General features: G+C 44.1%; 1 protein-coding gene across 5 annotated transcripts; it reads left to right on the forward strand.

Moving 5' to 3' along the window:
* Positions 1-553: 553 nt before the first annotated feature.
* Positions 554-14,039, forward strand: TPBG (trophoblast glycoprotein). 5 transcript variants are annotated; one of them, XR_014546793.1, is made up of 4 exons: positions 624-740; positions 1,926-3,367; positions 8,446-8,509; positions 13,979-14,039. XR_014546793.1 is itself a non-coding variant. In XM_083608151.1 (2 exons), the coding sequence occupies exon 2, from the start codon at positions 2,244-2,246 to the stop codon at positions 3,423-3,425; it is 1,182 nt and encodes a 393-aa protein (XP_083464277.1). In that variant the 5' UTR covers positions 554-740; positions 1,926-2,243; the 3' UTR covers positions 3,426-6,717. The 5 variants fall into 5 exon arrangements, 2 of the variants coding, with proteins under 2 accessions (XP_083464277.1, XP_083464278.1); XR_014546794.1 differs by lacking the exon at positions 13,979-14,039 and adding an exon at positions 9,099-10,939 and having other exon boundaries at positions 8,446-8,838; XR_014546795.1 differs by lacking the exon at positions 13,979-14,039 and adding an exon at positions 9,094-10,939 and having other exon boundaries at positions 8,446-8,832.
* The last annotated feature ends 2,126 nt before the right edge of the window (positions 14,040-16,165 follow it).

A 16,165-nucleotide genomic window follows, 5' to 3' on the forward strand; every position in this document is an offset into this window, starting at 1 on the left:
TGTGGCTGTGACCTAAGGAATCACTCAATTCAATGCACCTAACTTCTGAACAGACACATCTAGGATTCCTTCCAGTAGCACCTTAGAGACTAATTAAGTTTGTTATTGGTATGAGCTTTCGTGTGCATGCACAATTCTTGAATGCACACGAAAGCTCATACCAATAACAAACTTAGTTGGTCTCCAAGGTGCTACTGGAAGGAAATTTTTTTTTTAAATTTTGTTTCGACTACGGCAGAGCAACACGGCTACCTACCTGTAACTACATCTAGAATTGTAAAGCAAATAGATCCCCTTCCACCCCACCGCGTGCGCCCTTGCTCAGTGCCAAGTACGGCTCAATCCTGGGATCTGTGGCGCGAACAAAAGCAAGCCAAGTGCCTTTCTCTAACCGCGAAGGTGTTTCCACCAAACGGACTGAGGCTTCCGAGCGGAACGCTGCTCCCGAGACGCCGCTCGCCACTAGCCCAGCAGCGGCCGCCGCCGCCGCTTCGGCTCCAGCAGCCTCCGCGCGCCCAGAGGCGGCGAGCAGGATCCGGCGTCGGCCGAGGGCGTGGCGCGCGGCTTCCCCCGCGGCTGCGCCTGCCATTGGTTTCTCCTGGCAGCGGAGGCTGGGCCAGAGGCACGGCCAGGGAGTGGGAGGGAAAGTTGCTGCCTGCGCCATGTAGTTCGCACTCGGCGGCGGAGTTTGCACGGGACTGGCTGGAGAGGGAGCCGCGCGCGCCAGGAGAGGCAGCCAGGTAAGGAGGCGCGGGGAGGGGCGGCCAGCGGTGCGAGAAGGGCCCATCCTGCTGCTGCTGCTAGGACCTCGCTCCTCGTCGCCCATCCGCGCAGGAAAAGGAGCAGACAGAGAGACGAGTCCGGATTGGATCCAGGTCAGGCGCGATCTTGTCTATACTGTACCTGCGCCCAGAGCTGGCGCGCTTTGCTCGGTACCCGACGCGCGGCCGGACTCTGCGCATCTTTAGATTCCAAAGTGAAGCCCAACTAAATTCGATGGGATTGATGGACTCTCAAAGTGAGTCTTTGTAGGGAGAAAAGGAGGTGGAGGAGCCGCGGGAGGGGGGGATTTTCTTTTGTGAGCGTGGAATCTCTGCGGAATCTCGAGGTTTCCTGGCGGGAATCTGGTGGAAGGGGAGAGAGAAGTTGAGAAAAGAGCCCAGGGGCAGCAGGGACTTTCCGCTTTTCCAACAGAGGCGGGAGTTAAGAAAACTTGCAAGATCGCCCGGTTATACAACGTGATGGTGAAGGCGCGCTTTGAAGGGGTGGGGAGAGGGGGGGTAGTTTTGTAGTTCCAAAAAGCTGCGCGGATTAAAACGTCACGTCTCTAAAAAGGCACAGGAGAGAAGCTTGGTCTCACGGTGTGGATGAAATATGTGACCTTGGAAAGTGGTGGGAAGTTTTTTTGGGGGGGCGAGGTGGCTTAAAAACTGGACCAGAGCGAAGTCCCGTTGGGTTGGTGTTTTTCCAGCAGGGTCCAGTCAGATGCCTGGGAAAGATCGCGAGAAGGATGTAAAAAGTGGTGGCAATCCTCTCTTGTTTGCAGCCTCTAGAATTCAGACAGTTGCTGCTTTTTGCATGTGTTCTTCTTGGCTGGAAGGTGGCTCTCGCCATAGAGGAGGAGGAGACAGAATGAACCTAAGGCGAGATTCATGGTCTGCTGATAAAAATTCTTCAGATGTGAGGTGTCCCCCTCCCAACCTATTTCACAATGTAGTAAAACCAAAGACAAGCCCAGACTGTCTTTTGCAGTCTTAAGTTCTACTTGGTTTTGTGGTTAGACGTGGATGAGTAGGGGCAAAGCTTTCGAGAAGGACTGTGTAGAGGTGGGCTGGAGAAAGGAGAAGAGAGCGTCTGCAAGCAAAAGTGGCTTGGCATGCGATGCTTCAGTGACTTTCATACTTTCTCTTTGTGGCTTCTTTCAGGGGTGGCTGGATGTGAGAAGGAGCAAACGGAGGACTTTGGGGGCCCCCCCAAGAGCTCCCCCACGAAACAAGACAGGAAGGAACTGCTCTGCATTGTTCGCTGGGCTCCTGCTCACACCCTGGTGCTGGTGCCACACACTCTAAGTCGGTTGCGCTGAAGAGGAGGGGTTTCTTTGCTCCCACTTCTCCCAGGAGCATTGACTGTGCCGGGATTGACCTCTTGGCAGGCTTGCATTCTCCAGCTTTCCACAGCTTGCACGAAGCGGCCGAAATCGCTGTGTGAGTGCCACAAAAGAGCAGCCCCTGGCAGAGGCGGTGATGCTGGGGTGCTCTCTTTGGGGCTCTGCACCCCCCACACCAACTGGGGAGAAGAGAGGAGCCGGGTGGCTTGAACCGCTGCTGCTGCTGCTGCTGGTCCTCTCTGGTTGGGTTTTGGCTCAGCAGACGGCTGATTGCCCGGGAACTTGCGACTGCTCCGAGGCAGCCAGGACAGTGAAGTGCATCAACAGGAACCTGACGGAGGTGCCGGTGGGCCTGCCCCGCTATGTGCGGAACCTCTTCCTCATGGGCAACCACATCCAGAACGTCTCGTCCGCCTCGTTCCCCCCGGAGACCCTTCTAGAACTCAGCAGCCTCAACCTGAGCGGTAATCGCCTGCAGTGGGTGGAGGCTGGGACCTTTGCCGGGCTGCCCAGCTTGAAGCACCTGGACCTCAGCGACAACTCCCTCCTCGAGCTCAGCCCCGTGGCCCTGGGCAACACCAGCAGCCCCCTAGAGGAGCTGAACCTGCGCAACTCCCTCTATAACAACAGCTATGTGACCGCCGTGGCCCAGCTGCTTCAGCAAGAGGCCTTCCTGAACTTGAAGCGCCTGGACCTGTCCGAAAACACCCTGCTCTACCTGCCCCAGGGCATGTTCACTGCGCTACACAGCCTGCAGCACCTGGACCTGCACAACAACTCCCTGGTGAGTCTGCACGGCGTGACGCTCGAGAACCTCCGTCAGCTCCAGAGCGTCAACCTCAGCGGCAATGCCCTCAAGCGCTTGAGGAACAGCACCCTCCTGCAGCTCCGGGGCCTTCCTCGACTCACCAGCCTCAACCTCACCCACAATGCCTGGGTCTGCGACTGCAGTATCGAGGACATGGTCAGCTGGCTCAAGGAGAGTGACCTGGTGGAGGCCAAGGCGTCCCTCAAGTGCTCTTACCCCAAAGGGATGGAGAACAGGTCCTTGGTGGCCATTGATTTTTCAGAGCTGAGCTGCCCAGAGCCGACCGATAACCAGACTCAGCTGCAGACCTCTTATGTCTTCCTCGGGATAGTCTTGGCCCTCATCGGTGCCATTTTCCTCCTGGTTTTGTACTTGAACCGCAAAGGGATCAAAAAGTGGATGTACAATATCAGGGACGCCTGTAGAGACCACATGGAGGGCTATCACTACAGGTATGAGATCAACGCAGATCCCCGGCTAACCAACCTCAGCTCCAATTCTGATGTCTGAAGATGCGTTGCAGGGAAGCAGGCCAAGGGGCGCAATAGCTATGCATGGAATGTAGACTTTAGCTTTACCCCCCTGAAATGTGTGTGCTTTCTGCTCCCAGCATACACCCTTCGAGGCATCGCAGACTTGACATGCGCCATACAGAGAATTATGCCTACCTGTACAAGTTGCCATTATTATTATCCACAGTCGATTGTGCATGATATCAGGCTGTATGTACGAAAACATGCTGCTGCTGCTGCTGCTGCCGCCTCCCTGCCTGTTTGCTTTGCAACTTGCTACCAGCCTTTGCTTGGAAACATCTCTCTCTGTCTCTCTCTCTCTTGGCACCTAAAAAAGAAAAGGACATTTTCACTCCCCCCACCTCCACCTTCTCCCACTCTGATGTTCTCAAACCACGAGGGCTTATTAAAAAGTACGATTCAACAAAGGCTGCCTCAACTTCTTTTGGGAGAAATGTTTGATCCATCAGTACCCATGTTGCTTTTATGCATCCTGAACGGTGAAGAATCTTTGTAGTGCACATGCATGTTTAGAACATGCCTTTTTAAAAAGGGAAAAGGAAAGTTCTTTGTATAAAGAAGCACATAAAATAGTGTGCATGCAAATAGTTGACAAATTTACATGGTAGGCGGGGAGAAACTGAAAACCGCAGTACAAGTGTTTGCAATTTACATGAAAACAGGATTTTTTTAAAAAAGGGGGGACCCTATAAACTGCATGTGAACTGAGTTTGAACTTTTAAATAATTCAATAAATGCTCTTACAGGAACTTTTGTTTTGCTGAAGTTTGCTGTTTTTAATGCTCTGATCTAGAAATGAAGCACAGTATGGAATGGACACAGTTTCTTCAGTGGGGGAAAAATTATTTCCCCATTACAAAACATGGTGAAGCCTTCATATGTTAAGATATTTGCTTGAATTCATTTTTTCCCCCATTGCTGTCGTTTACCTTTCAGAGAGACTAGGAATGTACAAAGCTATACTGATTTGCACTTCTTTATTTTAAACTGCATGCAAACAACCGTCTCTTTCAATAAGCAATGTTGATTTTCATATCTGGTTCCTAGAATGTGGCAGCTGTTCAACTGCCATAACTCTGCTGGTGAGGGCTCATTAAATTGCTGCTACAATTCTGAATCTGATCCTTAGGACAGTCATTGAAATTGGTGGGAATTGCTGCTGAACCATGCACTCCTGCAGTCTAATCCTGGGTATATTTGCTCAGAAGTAAGTTCCAGTGGGTGGATTGTTTAATGTATTAATTTCATTTGTGAATTGCTTCTCCCAAAGTATTCCAAAGTGATGCAACTATTAAAAACACCTGCAATTAAAAACATATATAGACTAGTAGGGTTTACTCCCAGGTACTTGTCCATAATCTTACAAGTTCCATGGATTTCAGTGGGAGGGAAATTCATGCATTTGCTTAGCCCATTCCTTTTGAAATGAATTGGACTGAAAGGGGCTTATTCTTGGGTAAAGTGTTTAAAGCTTTGAGCGATAGGCTGCTGTGATAAGTACACATACAGACACATTCCACGCATGTTTCCTTGGAAGTAATTTCTACTGAGTACACTGGCTTACTCCTAAGTAAACAGGGTTGGAGCCTGGCTAGAAAATAAATATGGTTGTGTCTTAGTTCTCACAAACAGCAAACAAGCTGGTGGTGAATCTGCACGAACACATCAGTGCTGCTTGATTCACTCCCCTCATACAGAAAACTGGCATGTTGGCGCTGGGGTGTGTGTAAGTGTGGAGCAGCCTTTTCCCCAAAATGCCTGGGTTTTTTATGCTTAGGGTATGGAGGAGTATGCAATGCTGTGAGCCCACCGCTAGCGTTTCTCAAGTGGTGCAGTTGAGAACCCCATTTGCCACCTCCGCGCATTTGTGAGAACAAGAAGGAAGTTTCTAATTAATGCATTTAGCTTTTGCGGCTGGGCAGTCGCTTGTAATCTCAGTGTTGATCCAAAGGCAGTATTGAAGAAGCCAAGTCTATAATACAGAGACAGGTATGTGGGGCAAATTTCAAATCTACCTGTGACATGTGTTGCATCGCTCTCTTTTTTACATTGTTACATGATTTGCATCACACACGTTTATAAGCAGAAATCGCATTTACTTTGGATGCTGCAGATGTTGCAGGGTTGCAGGAAACGTTGCTCTTTCTGGCCAGTAACTTAAGTAGCAGCAAAAGGAAACTGCGCAGAATGTTGATGCCGCTCTCTATACTGGCTCTTAACAGAATTCTAATAAACTAATTTTAAGCGAAGCTATTTTATCAAGTCTTGGTAATCCGCATAGTAAGTTCTATGCTTAGTTTTGCTTGTGAAATCTAATTACTTCAGCTAGGTCTGATAAAATACTGTAACAACTTAGCAAAGCAATATTGTGCATGTTTACTTGGAAACAGATCCCTGTGTGTTAATGGCTCTCATTACTATGTAGGTGAGCATAGGGACTGAAGCCTAGTTATCATAGTTCAGCATCCTGCAGAACTTAATTTTACAGTTGTCCTCAGTTCTGGTGTTTTTAAAGTGTCCCTACTTAATTTTAGGTAAAGCTAAGTCTCTTCAAGCTCCCCCCCCCCCACTTGCCTATTTAAAAGTCAACCCCCTATTTTAAGGCTCAGGGGTAAATAGAAACTATACTACAGTTTGCTTGTTAGCTTTTAAAGACATAATTGCTCTAACTGTAATCACGTTCTGCTAAATGTAACTTAAAGATTACAAGTGCATGAGAAGAATTTTTGAATACAGGAGGTACCAGTTTTAAAATAATTTTAATAATGGTGTATTTGTTGGGCCAATTTAAAACACTATGGGATTTTCACAGACACATCTATGTTTCTAAGAACAGGGCTTTGCTATGCTTCCTGAGACAGTCCTGGGCTATTTTCAGAAACTGTTACGGAGAACACTTGGCACTACTGGGTTTCCGTTCCACTCCTCTCTCAAGCAATACTGTCATGTAAATTTTAGATTGTTCTATGTAAAGCATGTACCAGCCAAACAAATGCATATGTGAACAGATGTTGAAAATAAATGCAGTGAAAATGAGCTTGTTCGAAGGCTTTGAATAGTGTTGAGTGCTCCAGAATGCATATGTGATTTGGACCGACTTGAATCAAATGTGTCTTCCATTAAAATACCAAGCAAATTTACAGTGTCTAATGAATAAAGAGTGCTCTTGTATCTGTTTATTGGCTGAAGTGAGAATGGCCATCTCAAAAGGAACCAAAATAACCTGCAATGTTAGTTTAATAAAAGAACTTGTTCACTTTGCTGTTTTACTTGAGCTACGCTCTGTTGGTTGCTTTGCTGTGCATCTGTTATAAAATGGCACATGGGCTTATTTTATTGTTTCCTAAATGATATGCACCCAGAATTGTTTGGCATGCAATAGGTGGACTGATATTTGAGCTTAGTGTGTTGTGCATGTTTTAGAGGAGTAACAAAAAGGTCCTTTTAAAAAAGAAAAATCTCACTATGAAGCAGAATGGCAATATACAGTATATACCAGTATTTTCCATAGCAGCTCAAAATGTGTTTGTAGTTCCCACACAAAAAAAGTACAGTTTGAAATTATTTATTCGTCTCTTCCCCCTTCCCCTGGAGCTTGTATTTTCTGATGCTGTAGCTATTCAGTGTGTTTTGACACAGGGAATGTTCTTTGACAGATGACAGAGCTTAGAAGGGATTATAAGGTGTATAACATCAGTTCTGCAAGGGACTGAGTTGTGGGTTTTTTTTAATAGATTGGAAAATATTTATACCATTTCATCTATACGGGGGAACTTAAATCAGGTTCATTTGCTAATTTGGAATTGTCAAATACAATGCACTTCTTAAGTTACAAGGCATCAGAATCTGTGGATCTTATTATATGCTCACTTATGCCAGTGATGTGATGGGCACTGGATGCTGTAATCACAGTGCTATAAAGTTGAAAAATATATCTGCGGCCAACTAGAATCCAGCCTAGCTATGGTAACATTTGGAGCATGCAATTCATTTGAGCAACTTGTTTTGTTTGCCAAATAATTATTTACATTTAGTAGACATTATCTGGATCTTCAAATTAAATCTTTGCCGCAATCTGAACGCACCAGCTCCTTAGCTGATGCAGTAGTTCACGGGACATCCTATAGTCAACAAAGTTGATGTGTCCTTTCCACACTTGGTGTACATTGCCCTCTCCATGCAATGCAAAGGCACAGAGCTCTCTAATGATGGGTCCCTCTGGCTGCACCAATAACCTCTAGGCAGCCGCATCCATCGCCAGCTATGCTTCTGCCTTGCTTTCTCTGCCTTTTGTGTATTCTGCTGCAGAATAGTCTCAGAAAGCAGAGGACTGATGGAAATGGTGGCTCCTGTTATATTAGAAGCCCTGGCCAAAAACAAGGTAAAACTTGTTATTGAGTTATGGCTTACTCCCCAGGCTTGTTCCTCTGTAACCAGAGCGCTGCCAATGACTTGCATTCCAAGCCTTTGATCATATGCTTTCCAGCATATGGGTGGTAATTGAACCCACCTGATTACTAAGTGGATCTCTAAATTAGAGGCGCCTAATAGATATAAGATATAATAGATACTGCATATAGAAGTCATGTTTACACACAGCAATTGTGCCCACATCTTTCTTCCACTTAGAGGTTTCTAGTAATCTTTCAGCCTTTCATATCAAAGGAGCACTGCCTTTAGATTCTGCCGTGCATCATATGCTCCTCGACTGTTCTAGTACTTAGAAATACCGGTAAAACCCTTGTGGCACTAGACTTCTAATAAGGCTTCATTATAAACTCACAATATGAAACTTCTCAGTTAATTTTTTTCAATCTCCAGCTCAGAATTTGATTCCCCACCCTCAATCTGGTTGCTAGTGAACGGGATAAGCTTTTGGCTTGACCGCTGCTAGATGTTTATGCATATTGTTTTAATTTCCTCTTGAGTCACGGCATTTAAGGAGCTCAGGCAAAGCAATGGGATCAAAATTTAACTGTCTTTTTGTCTTTCTTCAGCATCTGAATGGGTCGCAAACAACAACAGCAGCTCTGTACATGTGATGAAGGAAAATAAGATCTGGTAAGAGAACATTCTCAGTTCCAAGCTTCTGAGTTACTTTTTATATACTACAGAAGAAAGACTGAACTCGTTTTTGCTGTTGCAAAGGAGCCCTTGACAGTGTCCTTATCAGCAATGAGGATTACGACATGCTTAACTGAAATAATTATTACTTGATTGACACAAGATTCCTAGCACCACCATTGACCTGCTGTGTGACCTGCTGTGGAGTGGATGATAAACTTTATACATGTCTTTATGGATGCATTTGTAACAATACATCTCTGAGCTTTTGCACAAAATAAAAAGAACTATGCTTTTGGGATTTTTTTTTTCATTCAAAAGTTTCAGTTACACTGTAAGGTAAAGGTAAAGGGACTCCTGACCATTAGGTCCAGTCATGGCTGACTCTGGGGTTGCGGCGCTCATCTCGCTTTACTGGCCAAGGGAGCCGGCGTACAGCTTCCAGGTCATGTGGCCAGCAGGAGTGAGCCGCTTCTGGCGAACCAGAGCAGCGCACGGAAACGCCGTTTACCTTACCGCTGGAGCGGTACCTATTTATCTACTTGCACTTTGACGTGCTTTCGAACTGCTAGGTTGGCAAGAGCAGTTACACTGTACCTGCCATTAAATAAGACTAGTCAGCAGAGAAGAATACAAGTGGAGACTTGTGAGTCACACTACTTGAAGGGGAAGGCTTCAATTGGCTCACTGATGGGATACTTCAGGAGGGCTTCCACCGCTCCTCCTGGCTCCGTAATTGTTGCCACTATCATATGCAGCCTTATCACCAAGCAACCATGCAAAGGCAGGGCTGGGACTTTTCCAGAAGTGCCTAGATAATGCACTTTTGAAAGGAGTTTTAAAGATTTTTTAAAATAAGAATTTGCCCTGATGAGATATCTAAATAGGACCTTGTCTGAGGAGAGCATCAACAAGACATCTTCCATCAATATCTATCGGTTCTGGGTAGGTCAGTTGGGTAAAAGTGTGGTGCTCAGAATACCACGGTCGTAGGTTTGACCCCTTTATGCGACAATGGCATATTCCTGTATTGCAGGGGGTTGGACTGGGTGATCCACACGGTCCCTTTCAACTCTGCAATTCCATGAGTCCACCTCTTTACTTTGGCCTTTTGACGCCCATGATACATATTTTTAAGGCCTACCCTATTTTGATTTGTAAATTGTTTTAACATATTAATTGTATTTTTAAATTGAAGTCACATGCCCTGAGACTTTATGGTAAAGAACAGATAAGACACTTGATCATCATCATCCCTGACCGTTGGTCATGCTGGCCATGACTGAGAGGAGCTGGGAGTACCATAGGTTAGTCACTCCTGCAGTGGAGCATTTAATTTAAGAGTATTCATGAAGTCTCCTACATAGATTAATGAGCCAGGCATATGCCCAAAGTAATTATAAAGTTAAGTCCTGTGCAGCCTAATATTGGTGACTACTGTTCAGTGTGGCTTATTCTCAGGTAAGTGTGTGTAGGGCTTCTGCCTGCCTTAATATGAATGTTTAAGGGCACTGAACTGCAAACTTTATTGTCCTTATTTTTCTTCTGTTTATGTTGCGACTGGCACATAATTCTGCCCATCCAAGCTTTCTCTAGTTCCATTGGACCTGGACATGTATTGCTTGAAAAACAGGCAAAATATGAATAGAGGATAAATCTGCCTACCTCCAAATTTCACTCACCAGGGGGCAACAGGAAATGACGATTGCACTCATGTCCTGCTTGTGGTCTTCCCATAGGCATGGTAACCCTGGTGACTAGTTGCTGGGAAACAGAAAATTGGCCTAAATAGGCCTTTCATCAGCTCTTGCAGGTCTCTTCTGTTTTCAGATGTACCAGTCAAGTCCTATAACTTTCTAACCTAAAGTGTATACTTCAGAAATAGTGAATTTTTAAATTTTAAAAAATGCAATTGAGAAGTTGGTTAAAGATTGAACAAACAAGAAAGACCAGTTGAAATGGGAGTTGCATTAACATAGTTTTACACAGCTCATGTTCGTTTCAGTGGAGCTTGTGCTCAAAGCCCTCTTCACGTTTTGCAGAAATTGGATTGATTGGATTTTTTATTAGCATGCTTGTGAAATGGTGTGTCTTTTTAAACATTTGTACCCCTTTAAAAACTATGCATGATAATGTACACTGAGTTGCTGCAACTACCAAGTGACACTGATAATGCCAATATAGTCCTAAAAGGGTTTCTAAGTGTTTACGTAATGTTCATTGAGAAACTCTTGTACATGCAAAGTCCAGTAATAATATTAAGACGTGGGCCTGTTAAATGTGTGAGAGGATGGTTATGGAAGAAAGTAGAAATGCTATATTTATAATCACTTTCCTGAATGGGCCACTTCATCATGGGTTACATTGGATTGTAGTTTTGAATTAAATGTATTTTTAGTGATAGAAATAAAATATTTGTTGCCTGTTGCATGTTGTTGCTTTTACAGATAGATTGCTGGAGTTATTTTTAGAAGTAAATTTTGCAAGTGGCTGAATGGTTGCAGCCTAATTGTGTGTTTTTTCTGACTGTGACTTGGTTGTCTTTTATTTTTACACTGCTTTACCTTTTATGAAGAAGTGCAGTAGAGTCCAAACCTCACAGTACAATCGACTACATGTCTATTCAAAACAAAGACCTACCAAGTTCAGTGGGACTCCCTCTCAGGAAATTGAGAATGGAACTGCGGCCTAGGTGGTTTTTGTTTAATATCTCTGGTGCAAACATGCTGCCTCAAGTGACGTATGATCCTTTTTTCTGTCAGGCCCTAAACCCTCTTAAGGTGTTGAGCTTGAAAATGCGAGGGCAGGTAGCTGCTCCACTTTACAAACCATGATCAGGAACCCTGGTATTGCAGGCTTCCTGATCACATAGAGGCTTCCAACTGTGTTCAGCCAAACACTCTTAGAACTTAGAAGATCCCATCACACCTTCATGCTAAATGCAGGAGGGCAGGGAGGAATGTTGGAGCAGGGCTGACACATCTGTCATAGCCCCTTACACGCTTCCCCCTTCACATGTTAAGGATAACTGCCTGAAGAGGATGATGGACTTCTCTCATAACCCGGCATCCTGTTCACTCTACGTCCTGTTTGGGTGTTCGATGTAGACAAACATGTAAACGAGCACATGAGAAGTGGGGGCACAGGGCATGTCTTTAGAGCTGTTGCTTTAGAGCCTTCCAAGAATTTGAGGGTGAAGGTCTGGAGTTGGATGTCTCTTGTATGTACTTAGGAAAGCTCTCCTCTATGTAATCAAGGTGTCACATTGTGTGGGGAGCCTCAGCAAGGAAAGGAGGCTCCCTGTTTTCAAGGATCTCAAGGCAGCAAACATGCTTCTCCCCCATCTCCTGCGTTCTACAACAACCTGAGGTTCATGTATTAGTGGGGCCTTGAACCTGGGCCTCTTCAGCCCCCCCCCCATCTTGACACTGTAAACACCACACTAGATGCTAATTGGGATGACCGACTGCAATCTTGAAAGATACAGAGCGGGATCTTTACAGACAGTGCAGCTTTTCCTTATCTTCCACAAAGGTAGCCACCCCACGCCAGATTCAAAGTTGTTGGTTTAAAAGAAAAATCCGTAAATTGTGTGGGGAGGTTGCTGACAGTGTGCTTACATGCTTGTGTGCATTCGTAAAGGGGCTCATTAGATGGGGTCCATTATGTAAAAGCAAATCCCATTTAACACAATATTTAATACCAGAATGCTAAATTTACAGTTGCCCGAAATTCAGGTTCCCTTGTTTAGCTGCATGTAATTAGCCTCCTAATTTATCTGAACTTGTAATCCCCCGAGGACTGGCGTGTGCATTATATTTTTATGGCATTAACCTCAGGGATAATTGCTACTGGTCCCTGTAGATTCTTGCTTAATTCTATTGAATATTCTCTACTCATTGCCCACAGGTAAGTTGTGGGCTATTTACATTTTAATATACCAATTTCCTTTCCGTAGAACAAAACAAGAAGTAAAACAGAATATGAATGCTGGCCTAAGCATTCTCCTGAAACCTCCAGATCAGTTCACTTTGATTTATTATATTTCTATGCCACTTTTCATTCAAATGAATCCCAAAGTGGTTTACAAACAATAAATAACAACAACAACGTGATAGAACATAATAGAACATCACAAATACAGCATAAGGCATATAGAATAAGTAACAAATCATTGGTAAAACAAATACAGTCTATAAAACACTTTTAACAAAGCAACAACTAAAGAAATAAGCTAGTCACAATCAAAGCAGAAGTCACAGTATATGATTAACAAATCAATACAGCATTTATAATCTCAGTGCTATTTTTCTAGAAAAAGAGGTGCCAGAACTCACCGTGAACTCCTCTCCTGTTCTCTTATAACGGCAATGGTGCCTACCTGAGAGATTCTGGAAAAGAGTTCCAGACAGGGAAAAAAGCCTTGTATAATCTATAAAGTGAGAGCTGGAACCATAAAGAAGGCTGATCGCCGAAGAATTGATGCTTTTGAATTGTGGTGCTGGAGGAGACTCGAGAGTCCCATGGGCTGCAAGAAGAGCAAACGTATCCATTCTGAAGGAAATCAACCCTGAGTGCTCACTGGAAGGACAGATCCTGAAGCTGAGGCTCCAATACTCTGGCCACATCATGAAAAGAGAAGACTCCCTGGAAAAGACCCTGACGTTGGGAAAGATTGAGGGCACAAGAAGAAGGGGACGACAGAGGACGAGAAGGTTGGACGGTGTTCTCGAGGCTACCAGCATGAGTTTGACCAAACTGCGGGAGGCAGTGGAAGACAGAAGTGCCTGGCGTGCTCTGGTCCATGGGGTCACGAAGAGTTGGACACGACTAAACAACTAAACAACAACAAATAATCTATAAAATAATATTAACAACATTAATGAAAGAGCAACCCAAAGATAATTTAAGCACCATTAAGTTCACACATACACAGCCAACTCCTAGGGGCTGTGGAGGCTTCGGCCCCCACAATAAAATATTTGAAGGGGCCAGGCCCCCACAAAGTTGATGGGCATTCCCATTTAAATGGTATGCATGCACTGTGTCAATCGTGATTGATTACGCAGGGTGGGGCTTACCTGGGCACCCACAATATTTTATTTAAGTTGGCACCCCAGCTCTGCACCCCCATGATTCATAATCTTTGACTCTACTCTAAAATACACATACACATAATGCCCATGGCAGCAAGTCCCTTCCGAAGGTTCCTCATGCTGGAGGTGGGGCAGCAGAGATGAAACCAACCACACACACACACCCGATGGCCAACAGTCTCTCCTCCCCTTGTTCCTCTGGAAGCAGCTCCATTATGAAGGCTCCTAGGGCTGGAGGTTGGAGTAAGGCAGGTGGGAAAAGCCATTACCTGCTGGCGAACACAAGATTCTCTCAGCCCTCACCAGTTTAACTGGGGTGGAGTGGGGTGTTAATCTAGGGCTGAATATTTTCCTTTTTTTTAATTCCCAGAGCCAAGAACTCGCAAATCAGAATCCTGTTGTACAGAAAATGCAATCAGAAAAGATCAGAGCCTTTACTTCCCTTTGAATTGGAACATCTGTAGAAAAGTGGCTGCCAGAGGGAATGCAAGTCCGAGCACAAGGGTTTGTGATATCACCTCACCTTCAGATGATATTGTTCAATGGCAGCTTTCCTCAAGGTCAGCCATCTTTGCTGAGGTTATTCACTGATTTCTTGAGAGACGCTCTGCTGACACTCTGTGCTGGAATGATTGAGGTAACTAAGAATCTGCAGCCTAAGAGAGGAATGCTATTTGACATCTGAAAAGAATTTGAATTAACATTTTAAGTGATATTTTATGCTTCTTTTTATATGTTTGAACCTGTTAAATTTTCCTAAATGCTTCTTTTGTTAGCAGTAAATTGCCCAGAGTTCAGAGTTCTGGCCAAATCATAAAGCTGTTCCTAGACATTTGCAACACAGTACAATAATTATCAAGAAGGGTGCATTGAATAAAGCTGCAGATTTTACATTGTCTTCAAGTCAGGCACTTTTGATTTCCTACAATTAATATTTTCAAGCATTCAGAATGCCAAAAATATTTAAGGGATGTCGTTCTAGCTTAGATCTCAGGAGTGCAAAACCTTGTTAACCCAAGACTTGGGGGGGGGGGGGGAGACACACCTGGAAAATCTGCAGAGCAGAAGACAGTGTCTCTATATACATAATACAATAGATTATCTTATCCAAGCGTTATTAAGCCTACGAATTATTTGAATTCACTGTGTGTTCTTCTTGTGGTCACAGCCCCAAATAAACAGCCTTTCTACTTATCCAGCCTCTAATAACTGAAATAGTTTATATTTGCCTCTGAGCAATTCAGATAAATGAGTTTGAACCTTACTTAAAACTTATCCCAAGATCAATTTTGGTTACTAAACTTCGTACTCTGCATAAAGACAGAATGTATCATTCAACAGCAGGAAGCATATGATATCTTAAAGAGGTAGATTTTAACTCCTTCTGATAATATTATTGAGAAAAACAGATTTTTTTTAAAAAAAGATTAAAATCATATTTGTTATTAATGAACTAATGAATTTATATATCACTTAATGCTAAAGTAGGCTTCTAAGGTGTTTCCAAGTATAAAAAGCAATTACATAGACATTAAAAAGAAGGATTCATAATTAAAATATACACAAATAACAAACCCTTTAAACATAATCTTTGGAATATAAAAGGTGGTATAGAAAGGTAACAAATAAAAACAATAATGGCAACAACATCCTTAATTAAAATATGAAATAAAGCATTCATATTAAAACAACAGAGCACTTAAAACAGGAAACTCCAGTGACAAGATGAAGGGGAAGCCTGTGTAAACAGGTACATCTTCAAAAGCTGGCAGAATGCCACTACTGATGAGCACCTTCTATTTCAGGAGGGAGCCTGTTCCACCAATGAAAGGTTTCACCTCCATGTCACAAGCTGATTATCACTAGGCCATGGCAAGACCAATGGCTTTGCATTGCTTAGGCTGCAAGCCTGCATACAGCATTTGGCTGGCTGAAGGACCGTAGGAAGTGACGTTAGTGATGTTCCATCAGCAGAGAGGGAGGCCTGCTAACAAGGCACCAGTCACACCACAAAATGGCCCCCAAGTATAACACCAAAAAGCTCTGCAAGAATGGACGTCCTACTTGCTGTGTTCGACCAGCAGTGGGGCCCCAAATAGGGTTTTGGGGGAGTCATAGATATGCAGCTTTCTATCACTACTTCCCCCTGACATGCTCCCAATGTACTCCAAAACTATAGCAGCCTTGCAGCCAGGAAAATTATTTCCCTCTCATTGTGATCAGTGGGAGGAGGGGGACAGGACGATTTCCAGGTTTCCCAGGCTGATCTGAAGTCTCCAGGTTTGTCTGTTACGCTCCAGGTGGCAGAGGGAGGACTTAAAACTCCAGGCAGGCAAGAGTGCCTTAAAAATACAGTGGTACCTTGATTCTCAAACTTAATCCGTTCCAGAAGTCCGTTTCAAAACCGAAGCATTCCAAAACCAAGGCACACTTTCCCATAGAAAGTAATGCAAAACAAATTAATCCGTTCCAGGCTTTTAAAAACAACCCCTGAAACAGCAGTTTAACATGAATTTTACTATTAATTCATAAAATGAAAGCAATAATCAATGTACTG

This window comes from Podarcis filfolensis, assembly GCF_964270895.1.
Source record: "Podarcis filfolensis genome assembly, chromosome: 3".
NCBI classification, from domain to species: domain Eukaryota; kingdom Metazoa; phylum Chordata; class Lepidosauria; order Squamata; family Lacertidae; genus Podarcis; species Podarcis filfolensis.

Coding starts and splice junctions, on each gene's coding strand:
- TPBG (XM_083608151.1), top strand. CDS start 2,244: ATGCTGGGGTGCTCTCTTTGGGGCTCTGCACCCCCCACACCAACTGGG.